At 41.6% G+C, this 23,751-nt stretch overlaps 3 protein-coding genes across 4 annotated transcripts in view; all 3 read right to left on the reverse strand.

Moving 5' to 3' along the window:
* The window catches only part of PGBD1 (piggyBac transposable element derived 1), a 34,331-nt gene extending 34,241 nt beyond the window's left edge, over nucleotides 1-90 (reverse strand). The window contains exon 1 of the mRNA XM_055407139.2: nucleotides 4-90. The gene's annotated coding sequence lies outside the window, so the exon portion shown is untranslated. The remainder of the gene's footprint in view (nucleotides 1-3) is intronic.
* A 2,265-nt stretch (nucleotides 91-2,355) lies between these two features.
* On the reverse strand, nucleotides 2,356-7,287 carry NKAPL (NFKB activating protein like). Its single transcript, XM_055407155.2, has one exon. The coding sequence runs from the start codon at nucleotides 6,811-6,813 to the stop codon at nucleotides 5,611-5,613; it is 1,203 nt and encodes a 400-aa protein (XP_055263130.1). The 5' UTR covers nucleotides 6,814-7,287; the 3' UTR covers nucleotides 2,356-5,610.
* A 5,300-nt stretch (nucleotides 7,288-12,587) lies between these two features.
* ZKSCAN4 (zinc finger with KRAB and SCAN domains 4) lies at nucleotides 12,588-21,399 on the reverse strand. Of its 2 annotated transcripts, none has more exons than XM_055407147.2 (5): nucleotides 20,692-21,399; nucleotides 19,225-19,366; nucleotides 17,940-18,022; nucleotides 16,345-16,468; nucleotides 12,588-15,127 (listed from the first exon to the last, which is right to left on the reverse strand). In XM_055407147.2, exons 1-5 carry the CDS (start codon nucleotides 21,112-21,114, stop codon nucleotides 14,265-14,267), a joined length of 1,635 nt encoding a protein of 544 aa, XP_055263122.2. In that variant the 5' UTR covers nucleotides 21,115-21,399; the 3' UTR covers nucleotides 12,588-14,264. The 2 variants fall into 2 exon arrangements, with proteins under 2 accessions (XP_055263122.2, XP_055263120.2); XM_055407145.2 differs by having other exon boundaries at nucleotides 12,590-15,127; nucleotides 20,683-21,399.
* Nucleotides 21,400-23,751: the final 2,352 nt, after the last annotated feature.

Raw genomic sequence — 23,751 nt, forward strand, 5'->3', positions numbered from 1 at the left:
CACCCCTCCGAGGACCCACAGGAAGAGTCAAAATCTTTCAAGCCGCTTGTTAGGTCTTCACTGAGCGTCCGCTCTCTCTCAGCGGCGCGCTTGACCGTCGCTCTAGGAATGCTGGAGGACTGCGGCTCGATGGCCTCCTGCTCCGGCCTCCTGCCCCCGCCTCCCACGAGGAGGCCAAATTCAGGCAAGCTGGTTGAGCGGTCTTGTGAGTCCAGAGGCGGGAGGGGTGCCCCAAGGCTGGGAGGGGCGTCTAGGTGTGTTTTTAGGTTTCTTAAAATTTTAACCCGAAATTTATTTCATTCATGTAGATGACACGCAAATTCGTGAAACCTTGCGTGTTTTGGGGCTTTCCAGGTTGCCCTCAGTTCAGTTCAGTCGCTTAGTCGTGTCCAACTTCTGCGACCCCATGGACTGCCGCACCCAGGCTTCCCTGTCCATCACCAACCTAATGCAGCAGACTTTAGAGACACAAGATCCTTAGGTTGGAAGATCCTCTGGAGGAGGAAATGGCAACCCTCCAGTATTCTTGCTTGGGAAATCCCGTGGACAGAGGAACCTGGTGGGCCTTAGTCCATGGGGTTGCAAAGAGTTGGACATGACTGAGCACACATACACAGGCACGGAAACAGGCCAGCTCACTTTAGTGTTATCACAGCCGGTATTCCACTTTGCTCACTCACGTAATTAAGACACGGACACATATTTTACCATTCTCCCAATTAAAAAAGTTATCAAATACAGTGGCAAAAATAAATGTAAAAGTGTTAAGTTGAACATGTATGTATGTACATATGCAAATATACAATGAATATATATTTGCAAGGTTTAAGGTAACAAATTAAGTAATGTTAAAATTAAGGAATGAATTTTAAAAAATTAAGGAATTAAGGAATGTTAATTAAGGAGTTACCAAACACAAGGTTGTGTTGGATGCAGTTGGCCAAAGAAACCAAAATATGGGTGTTTTGGAGCAGAGAGGTTTATGGCAGGACCAACCCCCAACTCCTCAAAGGGTTTCACCAAAGCATTTTTTAAAAGCCAGGTGAGAGAGGCGAGGTTGTCAGGAAACTGATCAGCTCTTGCACAGTTCTCTGATTGGTTGGTGTTGAGGTAACAGAGAGATTAACATTATTACTACTTAGTTAAGTATTAGTTGCTCAGTTGTGTCCGAATCTTTGCAACCCTATGGACTGCAGCCTGCCAGGCTCCTCTGTCCATGAAATTCTCCAGGCAAGAATAACTGGAGTGGGTAGCCATACCCTTCTCCAGGGAATCTACCCAATCCAGGGATTCAAACTCAGTCTCCAGCGTTGCAGGCAGATTCTTTACCCAGGCAAATAAGGCAGTCTGAGTCACCTTATGGGTACTTAGGTCTAGAGGCATGATCGTCAAGTATTTCATTTCTTCCATTTGGTGGTAATGTTAGCATCTGTAAAACAACCCAGGAGACTGAATCAGATACTATTATCTATGTACATCAGAGAGGAGCTACAGCAGAGGATAGGAGGGAGGTGTCTGTACCAGGAAGATCCCATAGGGTCCTCCTCAATTACAGTCTATTACTATGGGAGAAAATAATCAACCATTATTCTCTGCAAAGTATGTGAGGGGTAGAGGTGGGGGGTAGGGTGGTGTTACTACCAAAATAAATTCTGCCAAAGAAAACAGAAGTATTCCCTCTCTTGCCCACATCATCACAAATTGTATTTTTATTACCTGTGAACAAAGTGAACCCTTTAAAAAAATCTGAACAAACTGGTTTAATCAGTTGGTAATTTTGAAACAAATATCTTACTAACCATTGTTTTACTACACAATTCATATTGTTTCAAGCCTGAAATGATCATAACAGAAAAAAAAAATTCCATTATTAGGAGAGTTCTTTTTCCCGTTGTGTCAAGAATTTAAAAATATCTTTTAAAAGTTTAACTTAAAAAAAAGTTAAAGTAAAATGTATATACTTAAAAACTTTTCCTTAGGCTAACAAATCCAATCAATGCAAATATTTTACTAATTAAAAGTTAATAATTCTGTCCTGAAGGGAAAATATGTACCTAATTTTTTCAAGAGTTTTCTCTCAAAAAAATTATACAAGAGGTAAACATAAATTTCAGTTTTAAAAGGAAGCACATATATCCTAATTCATTTATTCCCACTTTCAAACTCCCTACCATGGTTGGCTTAAATGTCACTCATATTATCAAGGCTGAGATTATTGTCATTGCATTGGATATCCCATGAAAATAAAAACGCAATGAAACTAGACAAAGAAGAGCTTTTTAACAAAAATTCAAGGTGTGCATTTTTAAGCAGGCTGTATTTTTTGGAAGCGGTACAGGTAGATAAAGTGAAAACAAATCAAAATACCATTTTTAGCAAGACAGAGCTACATTACACTAATAATACAAATCAGTTTTTGAACTTGAGATTTTCATTTTCTAAGATTATCCTCATTTCTGTAAACAAAATGGTCATCTATATGTTTCCATCAGGTCCAGGTCCACGATGTTTAAAATAAAAGCTTCCTTTTCTATATGATCAGTAGAGGCACTACTGCATTATTAGCCATGAGATACAAGTATCTTTTTGTAATGATTCTTTCCACCCATACTCATTCATTACTTTGAATTATGACATAGAAAAATTTGTAGTCAATCCTTGTTCTAAACAATCAAAAACTTCCAAATGAATCTAATAAACAACTCATAGTTTAATTCTAGGAAATCCATAACTTTAAAACCAGCATATTAATAGACTAATAACTACAAATGCTAAAAAGTTATTTAATAAAATTCAACAAACATTTCTGAATAAATGGGAAACTCCTAATAGGAACAGATGGATACTTCCTTTATATGGAAAACCACACACATACACATATCTCAAACCAAAACACCTCCCTCATGCTTGATAGTGAAACTTCATAAGTATCTTCATAAAAATGCAGCTGAATTTATTAGGTTAAGAGCAAAGAAATGAGGGATTCCCATAGGATCCAGGGGTCAGGACACCAGGCTTCCAGTGCAGAGGGAAATAAGATCCTGCATGCAGCTTGGTGCAGCCAAAAGAGAGAGAGACAGAAGTCCACCAATCTTACCTTGGTTTACTTAGGAGCCAGTTTCTGAGACGCATCTTTTCCTCATGTGAGAAAGAAAATTCACTGAATGGCTACTAGAGTTTTTAGGGCTTAAAGGGCAACATGATCAAGTGTTTCCCAAAAAAGCAACTCAAAAGTCAAATAAGGGGAAAGTATCTTCAAGTTTTGTAATAAAGAACTGATTTATTTATTATTTGAAGAGTTCTTACGATTAATAAGCAAAAGATCAGAAACTCAGTAGGAAAATACACAAATATATAATGTGGATAATTCACACACACAAAAGAATTACAATTATTATACATACTCAACCATACTCTTAAATAAAAATGAAATGCCATTTTCACCTATCAGATTGGCAAAGATTCAGATTCAAAAGGTTTAGAAATACAATATTGGCAGGTGAGTATGTAAACCAATGCATCCTCTTTGGAAAGCAATGTTACAATGGCTATTAAAAGCACTTTGAGGTTAAAGTAATATTCTTAGACTTTGACCACTCTATCAAAAACGTCCACCATTTCTGGCTCTAGCCCCTTCTTTTTTTCATAGCATACTTCAATTTATAATTATTTGTCTGTTAACTATCTGTCTCCCCAAGTTAGCATGTAAAATTCTATGATGGCAGGTATCAAGCCTAATTTCCTTTTTGGTTTATCCCTAGTATCTGCTATATTGCCTACTACATAGAAAGCACTTGTATTAGTAATTACCTTCCCTTTGATCCAATAATTCCACTTCTAGGTGGCCATTTTTAGATGACACAATGCATTCTTTTTCACCCAATAATTAATTATATTTTTAGATGAGCATGCTACAGATGATAACACTCATACATCCACAAAGATTTTCACTACAAGTATTGTATAATAGCAAAATACAAAAAACATCTTAAACATCAGATATAATATGGTTCATCCATACATTAGAATACTATAAAATCATTAAAAAGATATATTTATATGCACTGATATAAAACATCTCCAAGCTATGTATATATTCTTCTGTATAGTGTCGTATAAATGGAAATATACATACCTAACAAGAGGGCTTTCACCCAACTCTCTGTAGGAAAATCTCAAGCTAGTGTGATCCAGTGTCTGTCAACTTACATACTGGGGTAAAAGTGCCTTTCTATATCAACTCAGCCCTGCCAGATTCTTGAGCCACATCCTTTCACTTTCAGCTCTGTGGGCTTTTCAGGGTCTTGAGGCTTGAAAAGGGGATTATCCAAATTAGATTGTTTTCATTTGTACTGAAGTCTGAGTTTGGTCAGATATCACTAGATGACAATAAATGTCTTATCATAGACCACAAGTGGAGCTCACTCTAAATGTCTTTCCAGCACTGGTGCTAGCCAGTCTCTCCACCTTAACTGTCTTGTCCACATAGTCCTTCCTGATCTGATCTTTTCATGAGCTCAACCAAACATCTCTTTATACCTCCTCCTTGTCTAGCTGGCACCTAATCTACTCATTGGAATACCCAAGCACTCTGGATCATTATCTTTTTAATGTCTATTTTTATGGGTAAACCCTAGGACTCTTTCAATCAGGTCCTTGGCTTCTGATTGTCAAAGCCAAGTTTTTCAAGAAAATGTTGGCTTTCAGCAAATGTACTATATTTTTTAAAAAAAGTCATTCAGAACTGTAGTGGGCACCTGTTGGCTGCCTACCCCTGCCTTCCTAACATTACTCTAATATGGATACTCAGGTATCCATTCCTTGCCCACATAGCCCATAAGGTGAGCAACTAGGCAGATCAGGAGTAAGTCATTCTATTTCCTGGGCAATGATCTATCCGGAAGCACGGGGGCGGTTCTGGGGGAAGCAGGTGACCTAAGCTAATCTAATTAGGGAGTCTCAGTAGTCTTATTTGGAATGCCAAGACAAAAATTTTCCTTCTCTCTTCATAAGTGGACCAGGAAATACATAACCAAACTCAGGAGGTTTGGCAGCCTATTATTTAAGGGAAACAAGCTAGAAGAGGAAAATGAGCCAATAAAACTAATTTTTAACTGTTAAATGCAAACCAGAAGTATACACTCAATTGAATTATTCGTTCTTTCTGGGGTTCTCCCGGTTTTCCCTGGGTGAATGAATGGTTCCATGAGGAAATGAAGCCCTGGAAGAGAGAAAAGTCAGAGCAACAGGGAAAAAAACAAAAACCCTTTGGTTAATAGCTGCAACTTTTATCCTGCAATACACATGCTTGTATATAAACAGGACTCATGGATAGATAAAGAAAATGCCAAAAAGAGATTTCTTCGGAGGGAAGGATTAGGGATGGGGTAGAAGACTCACATTTTACTGACTCTCCTCCTGTAATGTTTGAATTTTTAGAAACACGTAGACATATTACTTTTACAGTTAAAATTAACAAAATAAAGTATCAAAGAAATCTCAAAAAGCAGTTTTTTCTCAAGGAACTTACAGTTGGTACAGTAGCACCATAAAGCCTTTTAATTTTGGTCATATAAAATTGTTGAAAGTCCTGCTATGGAACAAAAGTCCTTATTTATCGTCTTTCCTTTTTGTCTTTCGGTACACCATCTCTCGGAAACTAGCTAGAATCTTATTCTCTCTCTTCCGTCTCTCTTCTTGGTTAAAGGATGCAAGGGCTCTCTTCTCATCAGCACTATAGATCTGATTCTCTTTACGCAGGCGCACAGCCTCCATTCTGCGATGCCTGCTACCACTCATAACATAACCTGAGCTTTCAAAAGAAGCAATCTCTTCACTTGTCAACCCAATTTCACCTCTTCGCGGGATACGCTTTCCGGCTTTTACATACTCAGCCATAGCTGCACCTTCACCTGGAAGCAGAGCATGGCCATAGTTCAAAGGTTTCTCATCTTGAGAGGTGTGTATAATAGGTGCCTCTGGACCTATTAGATCCATGTTATCGGCAATCTTTGACTGCTCAACCCAGATGTCTTCTGGCAACTCCCCTTCTGAATCCTTATAACTTGAGTCACTGGATTCTTTTTTAGTCTTCTTAGTCTTCTTTTTCTTGGGCTTTTTAGCTCTGCGTTTCTTTTTCTTCTTGACTTTTTTCGCTCTCTTTTTATCATCATCAGAGCTAGAATTAGTGTCAGAGTCCGAATCACTGTCACTATTATCAGAATATGTCCTATGTTTTCTTTTGGACTTTTTCTTTCTTTTCTTCTTATTTTTTGAACGACTGGCCTTTTTCCTTTTTTCTTCGGAGCTGGAATCTGAGGTGCTGCTCTTCTTGGCCTTTACCTCTTCATCCTCAACCGGGCTGAGTTCATCAGAATCTGGCTCAGGAAACTTTGGAGACAGCCCCCATACCTCAGGAGCTCCCAACTCCCCAATCCTTTCTCTCTCTTTCAGCCGCCTCTGGCGATAGCTCTCCTCCTTCTCTTTCTCACAGTCCTCCGCCCACTGCCTGTCGCCCACATAGTGGTGTTCATGGTAACGGTACCCTCCATAGGAGAAAGAAGAGGATGAAAAGTCATAGTTGCGGAGCCCGGGGGGCCGCTCTCGAGACCCAGGGCGGCTAAAGGGGTAAGAAGTTCCGACACCTGACGCACTCCACGAAGGCCTGAGGCCTTCGCGGTCGCGGGAGTGAGTACGGCTGCCCCACGGGGAGTGTCTGGCCTGCGCGGATGGCGGGCTCTCGGACGAGCTGCGTCGCTGTCTCCCAGAGCCCGGGGTGTCCTCTGGGTACCTGGACTGGAACACTGGCGCCATGGCCTGGTCTCGATGTTAAACACCGGCGGTTACTACAGGGTTTCTGACTGGCCGGCAATTCTTGTCCACGCAGGCGCGCTAACAACGGCCCGTCGCACGACTTCCGCTTCCGGCGGTTGCCAGGCAAAGGTCTTAACCGCGTGCGGGCTGTGAGGTCCCTCTTTAGGTGGTGAGACTGCAAGGAGGCCTCTTCTGGAGAGCGGGTAAAGGGGGCGTGGCAGTGCCTGTCTTTGGGCGCGCGCTGGCGCCCCCCTCCCCGCCACGTGACCCGCGGCCCGGCAAGACCCGCGCGCCGCGCCCCAGCTATGCGGCAGGGACTTCGTAGCCGCGCTCCTCTGCAGAGTCTCCCCTTCGGCCCGCCGTCGGAGGACCTCGGGGTGATCTATTCGCATCTGGGACACCAGCGTCGATCTCACCCTTAGTCTCTGGTGGAGGAAAGGGGATAACCGCCAAAGATGGATTGGGCGTGCTGCCTGGGGCTTGACTCAGGTGTGGTGGGCGATGGTGCGCGGAGAAGCCGGGAACTGACTGGAAGTGAGGGATTGGGAGGGGTTTGAATGGACGCGGGCGCATCTCGGACCCGGGAAGAGGCAGAAAGCCGGCAGTTTAGAGTGCGGGCTGCGGCCTCGCTGCTTGATATCAGTGACCTCGGGGAAGTCACTCAAATCCTCAGGGCCTGCTTCCTGCTCTCTGAAATGGCAACAGTAATACAGGCAACCTCATAAGCGCTTTTGGTGATTTTGATGAGAGAATTTATGGAACTTTTTTTACATTTGATGAATGGTGGGTATGAACACGTAAATCGGGAGAAAAGAGCTGGTCTGATGGTGGCGACACTGGTCCCACGAGAGGATCTGTGTGTCGGAAATATGAAGAAATGAGACTGCAGAGAGGCCAAACTTTTATGGACGCTGAGGGTTTGGTACAAAATATAATTATAGCTAACAGTTGGGCTTCCCTCGTGGCTCAGAGGTTAAAGCGTCTGCCTCCAATGCGGGAGACCGGGGTTCAATCCCTGGGTCGGGAAGATCCCTGGAGAAGGAAATGGTAACCCACTCCAGTATTCCTGCCTGGAGAATCCCATGGACGGAGAAGCCTGGTAGGCTACAGTCCACGGGGTCGCAAAGAGTCGGACACGACAGAGCGACGGAACGGAACGGAAGTTGAGCCCCCTGGGAATATTTAGAAGAGGAATTCGCATCAGTGAATTCGTCTACTGTTCAAACACTCCGTTCTCTACCTGGTTATTTGCCTTTAAGCATCTTGACACCATTCTCTTCTACCATTCTCACTCCAGCTGTCTTTATCTTTACCCCTTGGTGAAGGTTCCCTACTTCTCCCATGCCTCGTTTACCCCTTAAAAAGGACCTCGTCCACTATTTTCATAGCAGAGATACGTTTTTTAATGACTACCAAGTTCCACTTGGAAGCAAAACCCAGAACTTCTTTTAAAATAAAAATTTGAGCTCAGCCTGAGTTAAGTGAAGACTGGAGTTATGATTTGTATTCTTAAATTCACAGAAACACAGGGAGGCATGCAACTCAGTCCAGATTGTCTCTTTACCTAGATGATCTCTTCAGAAACTGTGGTTTGGGAATCACGCTCTGCAAACTCTTTGTTCACTCTCTAAAATGGCAAATATTTCATGCAAAAGATTGTCTCCCCTGATCTTAAAGTGTGTATAGACACTACAGTCATCTTGGTTCTCTATAGTTAAGTTGACCTGCTCAGTTAGCAGACTTGGAATGTGACAGGAAAGCTAAGACAGAACTTAGGAATGGTGTTTTCCTGATGCTAGGGTCAACGAATAAAATGGAGAAATTAAACAGAACCAAGTTAGGTCATTTGATCCAAGTAGAATTTTAGTAATGTAATTTTATGGGATAAGGACTGGCATGGTGCTCTGCCATAAAATATGCTTCTTTCAGTTCAGTCGCTCAGTTGTGTCCAACTCTTTGAGACCCCATGGACTGCAGCACGCCAGGCTTCCCTGTCCTTCACCAACTCCTGGAGCTTGCTCAAACTCGTGTCCATCAACTCCGTGATGCTATCCAACCATCTCATTCTCTGTCTTCCCCTTCTTCTTCAATCATTCTCAGCATCAGGGTCTTTTCCAAGGAGTCAGTTCTTTGCATCAGGTGGCCAAAGTATTGGAGTTTCTGCTTCAGCATCAGTCCTTCCAATGAACACCCAGGACTGATCTCCTTTAGGATTAACTGGTTTGATTTCCTTGTAGTCCAAGGGACTCTATGCTTCCTTAGAAACTGGCAAATAGGAGGAAGTATTACAAATGAATGGGCACATGTATGGTGAAAATATCACAAGGGATAAGGTAAGTATTATAGATTATCTGTAAGCAAATATGTCTCAGCCTTACACCAGTCCAGGCTTCCCTTGTGGTTCAGCTGGTAAAGAATCCGCCCTCAATGCAGGAGACCTGGGTTCAGTTCCTGGGTTGGGAAGATCCCCTGGAGAAGGGAAAGGCTACCCACTCCAGTATTCTGGCCCTGAGAATTCCATGGACTATGATGTCCATGGTGTCGCAAAGAGTCGGACATGACTGAGCAAATTTCACTTTCACTACACCAGTCCTATACCCTGAACTGTAGTGCACCAGAAAGGCTACAAATTCCATTTCCCAGACTCCCAATGCTGATGGCAGAATTGGGGAGCAGAGGGGAGGAAATGGTTTACACTTTAGTTAATACCTGAAAGTATAATTATTTTCTAACAACCTGGAAATTATGCAGTGTTTTAGCTGTTCAAGAATTCACTGAGACTAAAAGAATAATCACATGATTTATTACTTTTATACAAATAAGTTACATTAGGATTGCTCAGATTTTTTTCTAGACCCTCAAAAATTTGAAGTAGCTTAGAAATTAGAATAAAAACAGGAATTTGGAAAGTTGTGCATATGATTTTGGATGACAATTCAATTCCTAATAAAATACATGGAATAGGCAAGAATATATCATAATGTTCAGTCATTAATTTGGAAAAGAAACCAGGAATGCCTGGTGTACTCAAATTCCAAGTTCTCAGTTGATGCAGTAAACAGGAATTAATAATGCCATAGATAAAGTGAGAAATGTGGGTAGATGCAGAAATAAAAGTATATTTCTAAAAATTATATGCTAACAAAAAAGTTCACAGGAAAATAAGCATCCCCAATTATTTCTGTAGTAGCAACTCCATTTGAAACATTCAAAATAGGTACCACATCTACAGAGCTGACAGAAAAAAAGTTTCCTCCTTTGAATCCATCAGACCCAATTTTAACTATGAGGAGGAATAACAAAAGACAGACTAAAACGTGTGTTTAGAGAAATGTAGGTAAATTTACTGAGTGGTTAAAGTTCTCATTATGAATAACTGAGATGCAACCACACAGATGACTTGGGACATCATTACAAGATAAGATCAACACTGTTACATACTAGTGTTAGGACACTTTTAGATAGCCTTTACTATTAAACAACTGTCATTCCAATATATAGAGGTTTCAGCTAACAGTGTTTAATCTCCATTTCTCTATCAATGTTAATGTTTTCAGATTATTTACCCAGCACTTCTTTTTTGTAGGATCAGTTCAGTTCAGTTCAGTTTAGTCGCTCAGTCGTGTCCTACTCTCCGCGACCCCATGAATTGCAGCACACCAGGCCTCCCTGTCCATCACCAATTCCCAGAGTTCACTCAAACTCACGTCCATCGAGTCGGTAATGCCATCCAGCCATCTCATTCTCTGTCGTCCCCTTCTCCTCCTGCCCCCAATCCCTCCCAGCATCAGAGTCTTTTCCAATGAGTCAACTGTTAGCATGAGGTAGCCAAAGTATTGGAGTTTCACCTTTAGCATCAGTCCTTCCAATGAACACCCAGGACTGATCTCCTTTTTGTAGGATGCTAAGTCACTTCAGTCGTGTCCGACTCTGTGTGACCCCATAGCCGGCAGCCCACCAGGTTCCCCCATCCCTGGGATCCTCCAGGCAAGAACACTGGAGTGGGTTGCCATTTCCTTCTCCAATGCATGAAAGCGAAAAGTGAAAGTGAAGTCGCTTAGTCGTGTCTGTAGGATAGATCCTCATAATTCTGTGAGGTAAGCTGGCACTCTATTTATTTTTTCCTTTAAAGAAGGCAGAGACAGAATCTTTTGTAGGATTACACACATATTTACCAAAATTAAGACGACATCAAGGGGACGTCACTGGTGGTCCAGTGGCTAACGTGCCAAGTTCCTGATGCAGGGGGCCCAGCTTTAATCCCTGGCAGGGAACAAGATCCCACATGCCATAACTAAGACTTGGTCCAGCCAAGTAAATCAATTTAAAAAACAACAACACATCTAGGAGGGTTATTCATCAAAAATCTTTTTTTCATTGTAACTACTCATTTGTAAAAACTCAAATTAAAAAAAATAGTTATAATTAGTTACTTATTCATGAAATGCAAGAAAAAATAAAATGGTAGATTTCAGCATTGCTTCAGTTGGAGATTTCAGCATTGCTTCAGTTAGAGAAGTGAAGTAGAATAGCCAGCTGACACTAAAATTCCTAGAAACAATTTTTAAAAACATGAAAAGTGACATTTTATTCCACTTTATATACTGATTATATCTTAGCTAAGTAGCTTCTTTTACTGGGTCTAATTTTCATCTGAAAATAATTTTTTGACCATCCTTTTAAATAGGCTATAAACCCATTTTATAATTCACTTACTTATAAACACACATCTGTTATATACGAAAGTGGGCTGTCTAAAAGCCTATCAGAAAAATAATTTTTTAATCTGAAATCATACAATAATGCCAGACAGCTTCCTAAATATTTTTATCATAAAAATGTCAGTGTTACTGAATCAAATTTCAAACCCTTGCTCTGGCACTGAAGGCCCTTACAAAGCACTACTTCTTCAAACTTGCCTTAGTTACTAAATCTGGTAACTCCTTTAGTCTCTGCAGCTAATGTATCACCCTGTTTATGTAATAAAAATAGCACACAGCAGAAGTAACATTTCTCTCCTCTGAACTTTCACAGTATTCAGTTCATCATTTACAAGTCACTGATCAGGATATTGCCTCATTTGAAAAACAATTTTTTTTTTTTTGGCTGTACTGAATGGCATGTAGGATCTTAAGTCCCAACCAGGGATTGAACCCATGCACCTAGCAGTGGAAGCATGGAGTCCCAACTCTGGCACCGTCTTATTTTTAAGTGCACGTCTTATCAATGTTATTATACTGAAAGTCTAAGCCCAAGTATGTATGCAAATGCGTGTTTATGCTTTATCCCCTTCATTGTCAGGCACAGGAGGCACTGAAAAGTATTTTTCTACAATCCTCCCCTCCTCCATGGAGAAGATTTTTAGCTTCAGAAGGAGCAGAAAGAGTGAAAGGAGGCACAGTGGTCCTTTGTTAATCTCAATAGATAATACTTATTGAGTAAGTGTAAAATGCTTTCTGGTTTGTAAAAGGTTCTCATGTATATCTCTTCACATGACATAAGAAACAAATACCAAAGAAAAATGAACAGTGTTTTAAGATCAGGGCTATTAACACACATTTAGGAAAAATAAAGAAGAGGAAATGGTAAGCTTTATGGAGGCACCCAAAATACAGTTAAAAGGAAAATTTCGCAGGCTAGAAAAGTTTAACTGGAGAAAGTCTGCAGGTTCTTAGAAAACTAGTTTTAAATTATACTCCAATGAGAGAATAATGAAGGCAATGAAAGACCCAAAGGAAGTGATACTGGGAGAGGCCTACAGTTTGCAAAGTCCCTAGTCAGCCTGGGGTTCTTCAGAGGAGGAATCCAGCAAGGGACTGGAGAACAGAAAATCTTCTGCTGGTGACTGAATAAAACTGGTTCAGGATTTCATCAAAGCAGAATCCATTCTTGGCATAACCTGGTAAAGCTGAAAGCTGGGGAGAGGGCACTCACACCTATGAAGATGGTATTGGTCTTTGAAGAGCTTCACAGAAGGTGATCTGAATGAAAACAGGAGATAGCAAGAAATTCTTATTGACAGTCTTGACTTCACAGGTTGATACTTTGGACGTTGTGGAATCATTTCTGTCAGACCCCAGGACTCCCAATGTGTTTCCAAAAAGATACATTTTCTCCTACTGCCCATATTCAGGTCTCTATCATCGTTCGCTGCCTCTGACCCAGTCTTCCTCTCCCCAACCACACGGCAGTTTTGAAAACATGAATAATACTTGTTATAAATATCTGGTGTGAATCCTCTAGCCTGGGAGAAGTTTAAGCCTAGCTGGCATAAGCCTTGATACACTGTGGGCTCTAAGCTGGGAGAGAGGGATATCAATGGTGTCTTGGCAGTTGGTTAGGTCCAAGATAACCAAAAAGTGAGAAACAAGCTGTTGAGCATCATAGGATTTATATCAAGATACATAACCATTTTGATCTGACTTGATCAATTGTTTTTTATTTACCTGAATGTGAAAGGTTTTCCCTAAAGAATAACACAATTAATATGAACTAATGTCATTAACGCTGACTACAGACTGGAGTTGTACAGATGCAACAGTCTCACAATGTCTTAATGACAAAGAAGCTGTTTAAGGCATTCTTACTATAACTCCTATGCTGGTGAAGAAATATGGATTCCTTTACCCCAATTCTCAGATGGTAAAGAATCTGCCGGCAATACAGGAAACCCAGGTTTGATTCCTTGGTTGGGAAGATCCCCTGGAGAAGGGAATGGCAACCCACTCCAGTATTCTTGCCTGGAGAATCCCATGGGCAGAGGAGCCTGGCAGGCTACAGTCCATGGTGTCGCAAAGAGTCGGACATGACTGAGCGACTAACACACACACACACTACCCCAACTCTGACAGTCTTATGTACTTGGCAATAAATATACTAGACTGACCCAGAATCTAGACCCTCAGAGAATTAGACAAGCACAAGTGGCCTTAAAAAGTCATCAGAAATCCAGACATTAGATTTTCAGAGCTATGAAGGTTGTTTCACTGGTATATTTAATAAATGTTTATAGCACCTGTATACAAGGCACAGTGGGGTGGGGATAAGATATCACTGATCCAACCAACAGGTGAGGGATTCATTATAGGCAAAATGAACAGTCAGACCACCAGCCCCCCAAATCAGAGAGCCATCCACACAGAAGACATTATAAAATGCTGGCTGAGAGTGATTAATTAGACAGCCTGGCAGTCCATTTAAGTCTAAAAGCTGAGAACCACCTCAGGTCCAACCTCTTCCAGACAATGCTCCCATAGCTTCCTATCAAACAAGTTAGTTTTTCAGTCACCTTCTAGGTTGTAGAAGATAATTCATCTCAGACTCTGTTTCCTAACAAACACCTGATGATATATGGTGGGAAATAAAGCTCAGCTCACAGTTTTCAGCAAGGGTTCCAGGGAGGCTTCAGTTCAATGAGGAAGGAACATCAACTCTGGCATGTAAGACATGGGTCACGGAGATAGAATTCTTTTCCCAACGTGGCTTCTTTGATGTTGAATAAGGTATGAAGTTCGGGTAAAGCCTTTCCCACACGTCTCGCACTGAAAGGGTTTCTCACCCGTGTGGATTTTTTGGTGCTCCATAAGGCTTCTATTCCTAGTGAAACTTCTCTCACACTCATTACATTTATAAGACATAGGAGCCTCAACATTTTCCCACTGGCTTTCCTTCCTCCCCTGACTCTCCCAGGTCTGCCCAGGGTCAGGATTCTGAAGGTTTTTATTGCCGTGGATCCTCTGATGTCTCAGAAGATGTGAATTCCGCCTAAAGGCCTTACCACACATGTTGCATTGGTAGGGCTTCTCCCCGGTATGGATTTTGTGATGTTCAAGGAGGCTGCAGCTCTGGCTAAATGTTTTCCCACAGTCCTCACACTCGTAGGGCTTCTCCCCAGTGTGAGTCCTCTGGTGTTTGATAAGGTTTGAACTGTGACTGAAGACCTTGCCACATTCTTCACATTCATATGGCTTCTCACCAGTGTGCACTCTCTGATGAATGACAAGAGCGGAGCTTCCGATGAAGGTCTTGCCACAGTCCTCACATTCATAGGGTTTCTCCCCAGTGTGAATTCTCCTGTGCTTAGTCAGGCCTGAACTCTGAGCAAAAGTCTTTCCACATTCATGGCAATAGTGCCGCCTGTTTCCTGCGGCACTTTTCTGCTTGCTTTGTAACCTGCCCTCCTGTTCACCAGCTTCGGCACATGTAGGCATCTGGCCAGTGGCTTCACCCAAGTGGCGTGGTATCTGCCCAGGCTCCTGTGTTGGATGATCCTCATCTGGAGGCAGCTCTCTGATCTTCGGTTGCACCACACCACCTGAACAACAAATGGCCAGCAACTGTCAGTTATGTCCTGCCACAGAGGAAAGCTTTGTGCTGAGTCCCAGGGAGGCAAGAATTACAGAGGCCTGTATATGGCAAGGATGAGGATGTAAGTATTAGAATACAGATGGGAATAAAGGGGGAGGACAGGGATGCTGGGGAGGAGGGAGTCCTGAGAATGAGAATGGGGCTCTTGGAAGAAGGGTACAATCTGGGAAAGGAGAGATTTGGAGGGAAGGTGGTGAGAAATACTGAAGACTGTGCTGGGGATACACTCAGAGGCTCTAAATTCTGAGAAAGTAAGGCAGAGCCATGTGCTTGGGATTAGATACTAAAAGGGCTGAGCAGAGGGTGACAGTAAACAAGGCAAGTAAAAGAATTTCTGAAATGTTCTGTGAGAAACAGGGAAAGCAGGAACTCAGAATTCAATGACTACCAAAAGGTGCGGTCATTTCTGGCTGGAACCGAGGCAGAGGCAGGGTCTACCAAATAAAACTGGCATCAGTGCTGGGAGATCTGAGTTGGAGCCCCTACTGTGTTGCCAATGAGCTGTGTGAACTCAGACAAGCCAGGCAATCTTGTGTGTCTCTGCACCGCATCCTCCTGTCTAAGGCCAGGCTCTGCAGTCAGTCTCTAGATCACTTCTAAGCTCTCGCCCTATGGTTCCGTGGCCCATTTCCTGAAGAGACCCCTCAGTTCTCCTCTCCTGTCAGGTCTAGCAATAGAAGGGAAGGGGAAGAAATCAGCATTTACTGAGCATCTACTATGAGTTAGATCTAAACTAGAGGCTGTACCTACTTCATCCCACCTAAACTGACCAGAACACTGGCAGTATAGATTAAAAAGCAAGGCTCATGGACTTCCCTAGTGGTTCAGTGGCTAAGGCTCTGTGCTTCCAATGCTGGGGGCCTGCGTTGAGTCTCTGGTCAGGGAACTAGATCCCACATGCCCTAAGAGTTCCCATGCTGCAACTAAGGATCCCACATGCCACAACAAAGACTAGCCAAATATTAATAGATAAATACACAATTTTTTTTATAAAAAGCAAGGCTCAGAAGGATTAATAAACTACTCACATAGCCAGTTAGTAGTTGGGATTCAGATATGGTGGTTCTAATGCCAAACATAATTCAAATAGCTTCTAATAGCCTAGTATATGCTAATATACAAAGGAAGCCAGGAAATCTTAGAAGAAATGCCCATCAGTCTTACCCAAGGAGGTCAGGCTGCCACAGTTCTCCTGCCTTTTATCTCCATACAAGTTCACCTGAGATGAATCCAGCTGTGTCCATCCAGGGGAGACAGTCAGGGCCACATCTTCCATTTTAAATGGCCCCTAAAACAATAGGTAATCCCACTTAGTTCCACTTGCCCAAAATCACTCCCCAACCAGTCATACTGAGTACAAGTCAGTCAATCAGACAAAGACAAACATCATATAATGTTGCTTATATGTGGAATCTAAAAAAAGGGTACAAATGAACTTATCAGAAATAGAATTACAGATGTAGAAAACAAACTTACAATTACTAGGGGATAAGAGGTAGGAAAGGATAAATTGGAAGATTGGGATTGACATATACATACTACTACATATAAAATAGATAACTAGTAAGGACCTACTTGATAGCATAAGGAACTCTACTCAATACTCTGTAATGGCTTATATGGGAAAAGAATCTAAAGAGTGGAGAGGGATTTCCTAGATGGTCCAGTGGTTGCGATGCCACACTTCCACTGTAGGGGGTGCAGGTTTGATCCCTGGTCAGGGAACTAAGGTCCCAAATGCTGTGTGGTGCAGCCAAAATATAAATTAATTTTTAAAAAAGAGTGGATATATGTATATGTATAACTGATTCACTTTGTTGTATACCTGAAACTAACATATTATAAATCAACTAAGATCCAATAAAAATTAAAAAAAACAGCAACTGGGTACATGTAATGAAGGAACATTCCCTTTACACGGGCTGTTTATAAAAGAACAAGTATGGTACACTTCTGCCTACTTAACCCTGTCTCTAATAATATCTTCATCAATAAAATAACCATTAAAGGAAAGAAATACACACATTACAATAAGAACTTTCACATAAATATCTAAAAAGTCCAGAAAGTGAAAGGTTTGGAAAATAAGGACCAATGCAGTGAAAGGAGTGGAACATTATCCAAACTTTTCAAAATATATGTGATGTGCTTTGGCAAACCAGGGATGGGGGCTTATTTATAGCAATTATTTTAAAATACAATGAAATCTAGGTCTGAGGTGAGGGAAAATAGATTCTACAGAGCCTCAAATACTGAGGTCTTCAAGCAGGACATGAAAGACTGGGTAAGAAATTAAAATCCAGGTTAAGCAAATGCTGTTCAATATCTTGGACTAAAAGCACACACCTTCTGTGTTCCTTTAAGTCCCTAGGGGACAGAGCATGATTTTATATCCCTCACTAGCAGCACAGTTTTTGATACTTAAAAAACAAAACAAAACCAAATTACCATCACAACAAAATCTTCAGTTTGTATTTGCTAAATTTCCCATGAAGAAGAAAATCTTGTTGATGAAAGAGTTGACCAAACAGAACCGAGAAGCACAGACATTCCCTCAGCTAGGAGTGAAACAGAAAAATCCTCTTAAGTGAACACCAAAATAATGACATATGGCAATCTTGGAATAGATGAGAAAACTCAAACTCCAGATGCATATAGGATGAGGGTGGAGGAGGAATGGGGAGAAAGAGATCTACTGGGGAGCCCATCAGTAGTAAAGGGTGCTGGGTGCAGGGGGAGGGAGAGGGGCTCCAGCTCACCTGGGACCCTGGGGCGAACCTGGTGGCTATCACGGCATCTTCTCTGCAGTGCCCCCCAGGGGCAAGCCTTGGAACCTGGAGAACTGAGAAGGAAAGCACTCTGGATGAGATCTACCCTGGCATTCTGCCTTCCTGCCCGGTGGAATCCAAGTTCAAAAACTGCATAGATAAATTGCCACAAAGAAGTTTAAACAGCATGTGTGCCTTTCCAAAATTCCTGATCCTGGCCAGCTCAAATCCTTAGACCTAAAGAGATGTGGTATGCTCCACAGAGGCACAAAATTGATGGGCAGATCCTAGGTAAGAAATGGAAGGAGCATAAAGACAAAACAAAGCATTCCATATAAAGAGTCTTTCATCTTGAACATTCTGGAAGAGTGGATAAGAGGATATTTGTTCTTGCTAAAATATATTTAGAAGCTTAGAGTGCTTTTTCTTCTTTAGTTCTACTATAAAAGACTAAGAAGAGTCAGATTAGGCTGAGCTCAAAAAGAAGGAAATAGGAATCTGCTTATATAGAACTTGCTCAGATTCAAGAGAAGTAAAGGGGAACTTCAGGTTTTCCTATAAAAGGTGAACTTGGCAGGAGGCAGAAAATAGGTTAGGCTAGGACCTCTGTTGAGAAATAAAGATTTCATGTTGGCTGACATATCCCAGTGTTATTTGTCTTGGAACTCTGCCCAAATGTTCATAGCACATGGGGAACACTCAGGAAAATATAGCAGTTTCCTACTGAGTAAATTTTCACCCTGTTCTAGTGATAGGTTTTGAAGATTTACACTCTTTGATTTGCACAAGTCCTACAATTCTGGAATATTTTGACAGGCTTTACACATTCTGTCTTATGTTCCTCATAGCACTCACCAATATCTGAAAGTGTATTATTAATTTATTTGATATTCTCCTTACTAGAATGTAAGCTCCACTGGAAGAAGAAATCTATGCTATGGATCATGCTACTCCTGATACCCACAACACCAACACTGGCTACCACATAGGGAGCCTCCAGAAATATATGTTGAATGAATGGAGATAACTGTGTTGCTAAAAAAAATCAACTCTTTCCAAACACCAATTTTAATAAAGTCTTATTTATCATGTCCAGGTTTGGTTAGGAAAGCTTTCCACTATTGTTTGAAATTTCCCTGCTAGCCTCAGTCTCAAAGAGAAGTAGATCTGTGATGGGCATATAAAGCTCCTATCCACAGATCTGTCCTTTAGGGGATCCTTAAGTGAAACTGGGTGAAGTCTGTAGAATTCATACTGCCCAGAAGATAACACTCACCTCTGTCTGGACTGGATCCCAGAGATACATGCTTGAGCAGAGCCTTCACTGGCTGGAATTGGATATTTCGTGGCCTCTGAATGGGTGTCAACACTGCCATCTTGCAACAGAGCAGTTCTTGCCCCTGGCCACCACCTGGGACCTAAAAGTCATTCATTTATTTATTCAGACACTTCTATCACATTCTCTATGTGCTAGTACTTTCTATTTCCTTTCTATTCATTATTTCTAAGAGCTTTATGAATATTAACTTAATGCAGATAGCAACAACCTTAGCTAGGTACTTTTATTATCTGCATTCTTGTAATGGTGAAACTGAGGCACAGTGTTAAAGCAACTTGCCCAAGGTCACCCAGCTTAGGCAGAATGACTCCAGAGTCCACGTTCTTTAGCATTACTCTGTGCTCCCTCGTTATTTATATTTGTGATTTTGTGAAAACTCTTTGGGAACTGGTGCTAAGTTCTCAGAGAACACTAATATGTTTTCTTATCCTAAAAAAGAGGTTAATTCTAGCTTACAGGGCTTTGCAAACCAGCAAATAAGATCCCAGTGTATGAAATCACCTAACACAGGGCCTAGTGATGGTATGTCCTCATTAAATGCAGGTTTCCTTCCAGACATTTGTAATCCATGGGTTTTCAAGCCACTGTCTCATTAGCTCATGTGCAGCTTAGAATTTCCCACAACACCTATAAAAAATGAAAAGCCTGAAGCTGAAACTTGAAGTGATTCTTCTCTTATTACAGGGCTAAGAGGCACTAATGCCAACTCAAGAATTGTGGTCTCTGGGTCACCAATTAGAAGCCTTTGGTCTGGTTATGTACACGCTGAAAGGAACACACAAAGATACACGATAATACAAAGGGAACTTAGTCTTATACAATATTCAGGAAGATGTAAATAAATATGAACCCAGGGGTTTCTAACTTGTGGTCCACAGATTCCCTCCTAAGTATTCCATGAATATGAATAGGAAAAATTATTTTTACTAGACTCTAAGCAAAATTCATTATTTCCTTCAATCATGAGTGGAAGCAACAAACCAAGGTGTTACAGACACCAATTGAAACTGCAGGTGTTTTCACATCACATTACAACCAGGTAAATGTTATCAAAGATATTCACCACCACTTTGAAATTATCCTAGAGTTATTAGGCCTGTCCCTAGATCTCACTATTTAGTACATTAATTTTTTAAAGCGCATATATAACTTTACCATACATTTACTACTTTGCTAACTGTATTTCAATATAATTGAGTTGCTTTTAATTCTTTATATTTTACTTCAGGTATTTAATAAATACTATTATGTGAAGGAGTCCAGAGACTTCACCTTACTGTCAAAGAGGTTTATAGTACAAAAAGAGACGGAGAATTTCTGGATCTTAAAGAAAAGCCCCTCACTCTGATCTTGAGATTTCAGGAAGAAGCCGACCACTGCTTGCAGACATTATACCTGTTCTACCTGCGGCATCGGCCCATCAGGCTGCCTCTCTAGATACTCCAAGAGCGCCACCACCTCCTCCCCGCTCTCCGGATGCTGCTCCCGCACCCAGCTCTGCAAGTCCGTCGGTAGGATGGTCAGGAACTGCTCCAGCACCAACAGCTCCAGCATCTGCTCCTTGCTGCGAGTCTCAGGCCGCAGCCACAGTCGGCAGAGCTCCCGAAGTCGGCTCAGCGCCTCGCGGGGCCCCTCAGCCTCCGGGTAGCGGAAGCCTCGGAAGCGCTGGCGGGAGCGCTCGGGGCTGGGAGCCGGGCTGCCTGGGGCGCGCTCCTCCGCAGCCAAAACGGAGGCGTCCTCTTTTTCCACTTTCACGGTCAGGATCCCCGTCCGGTCCTCTGCAGACTGGGCGTCCAAAGCTGCGCTTTCCTTCGATTCCCTAGCCATCGTGGACCAAGGCAGTACTTGAGCCTCACTCTACCTGGGAGCTATATGTCTTCGGAAAATTCTTGAAAGGTGGTAAATCACTATAGGACCGTAAAACTGCAGCGGTCCCCTCCCGCGAGTCCAGGAGCGAGGACACCCCTGGAGAGCAGTCTCACAGGTTGTCCCCTGCAGTCCGCGCTTCTGCAGCGTCCTTCTCTGCACCCCACCCTGAATCCCACAATAAGTATCCCCAAAGATGTCTTGGTGCAATGAACAGCATCCAGACGCTGGAGAAAAATTGAGACTGTGGGGCACCGGAAGCCCAAGTGGGAATCAGTACCATTTCCCGGGCCCTCTAGGAAGAGCCTCTCGGTGGTTGTCCCCGAGTTAACCCATTAGCAACCATGCCCTTACCTCCAAGGGAAGCAGTTAGGGGAAGGAGAAAGGATGACAGGCTCCGAATCATAAGAAATAAGACTAGAGCTTTGGATCTTGTAAGGATGCTGTTGTGGTCTATACCATCCTCTGATGTAAGCTTGACTAAAGAGCTGGCATAAAACTGTCACTAAAGTTTAGTAAAAAGCAGGGTTTTCTCAGAGCTCCAGGCAGGAGGACACTCCCTTTCTCTCAGAAACATCAAAGAAGCAGAACACATCACCAAGCGCTTGCTCGAAGCAGCAGTGGCTGCCCCTGGCTGTTGCCCCACTCCAATAACCACTCTCTTTCCTCCCCTTCAAGGCTAAACTATTAAACTTGAAAGGAAGCCCTCCTATCTGACTCTAGTCCTCAATTTCCATTCATCCATAACACACTGTAGGTGGCAAACTGACAGCAAAGCCATTGAGATTGCTCCTGCAAAAGTAACTATAGTTTCTACTCCCCCTCCCTCTCTGCACATAACAGTTATCCCTATTTTCCATGGCTTCTTCTCAGGCAACCAGGCTTTCAGGCTTCCCACTTCCAGAAACTCTCTAGTCCTGTTATCTCCTTTCTTTGCTCTTGTTTCTTCCGAGCCCTCATTTACCATCTAGCATAATAGTTACATCTGCAGATTCTCAAGCAAATTTACCTGAGTAATCCTGGCTTTACCACGTACTAACTGGGTGACCTTGTAAATTATTTCAACTTTCTGTGCCTGACTTTCCCAATCCATAAATGGGGATAGTAACAGTAGATAGTGATGGAAGAAAATTTCACCTATTGAGGTATGGGGAAGTTAGTCTGACTTACAAGATGTACATCTGCTTTAACCATTAAAAAAAATGCATTCACCTTATTGTTCACAATGTCTGCTTTGAAGATAGAGATAAATGCCCCCCACCTCCTATGAGGCCAATGTTATTTGTTCTGACGAGATATGAAACTGTGGTTCAGGCACAGTTGGAACTGGGCAGGGGCGGGGGTATACACTGTGGATATGGTTTCAGACACATTCCTGCATCACTGAGAACTTGAATTTTCTGAACTGTATCAAACTCAAGGATACTACCAGCCATTCTCAAAACAATATCTGCTAATAGCGGCCAGCTGCAACCTTATGGTGTCAAGGTCTCTCCTTGCAACTATGCAACCATGAGCCAGATTCCTCATGTTAGAAAAGCAGTTACAAATATGAAAAAGAGAAAGGCCAAAATGATCCTGTGGTGTTGGATTGGAATCTAAGGTATCAACATGAACTCAAGTCCCCAAATCTACAGTTACTTATAGAAATAAATATAAATGTACATAAGTCAGTGTATAAGTGTATATATACAGTATTTGACAAATGGCACTGCAATGTTTTGAGATAAATGGAAAAAATAAAACAAATTCTAATTGTTTAAAGATATAAAAGTCAAATAGCAAAACTTTCACATTTTTCGAAAAAAATCAGAAGCATTTCTTTATGCTCTTGAGTATAAAATACACAGACTGCACAAAATGTGAAGGAAAAATGTAGTACATTTGACATCATTAAAATTTAAAACCACATCAAAAGATACCAGAAACAAGTGGAAACTACAAACAGAAGACCGATGGAAGATATTTGCAAGCCATATATCAATACCCAGATTATACAAAGAGCATTAACAAATAAACAAGAAAAAAATCCAACAGTCAAACAGAATAATTGACAAGAACTATGTAAAGGCAATTTACAGATAAGGAGTCTGGAGTGACCAACAAACAAGCAAAGATCTTTAACTTCATTAGTTACTAGGAGAAGATAAATTTTAATACATTTCATACCAATACCTCAGCAAAATTTTGCAGTTTCAGTAATATTTGCTAGTAAGAATGTGAAAATTTTTGAACTCTCATATAAGCTGATGGATGTGTAAGCTGGTGTGCTCATCTTAAAAGGCAATGTCAATATATACTGTAAAGTTGAGAATGATATACACATGGACTTAACAGTTTTAAATTATTTAACTTGTAGGAGTCTTGAACATGAACAATTATGTTAATTGAATCACTTTTCTGAGCCAGATATTGTTTTAGTTATTCAGGATACAACATTGACAAAAATGGACAAAGATTTCTGACCTCATGAAGTTTATATTCCAGTGGGGATTGACAAAAGATAAACAATGAGAAGAATAAATACATAAATTAAAATAGGACATTATGAGAATGATGGTTTTTTAATAAAGGAATAAAAGAATAAGGACAAGACTT

This window comes from Moschus berezovskii, chromosome 23, assembly GCF_049115385.1.
Source record: "Moschus berezovskii isolate FMDL1 chromosome 23, NW_MosBer_1.0, whole genome shotgun sequence".
NCBI lineage: Eukaryota > Metazoa > Chordata > Mammalia > Artiodactyla > Moschidae > Moschus > Moschus berezovskii.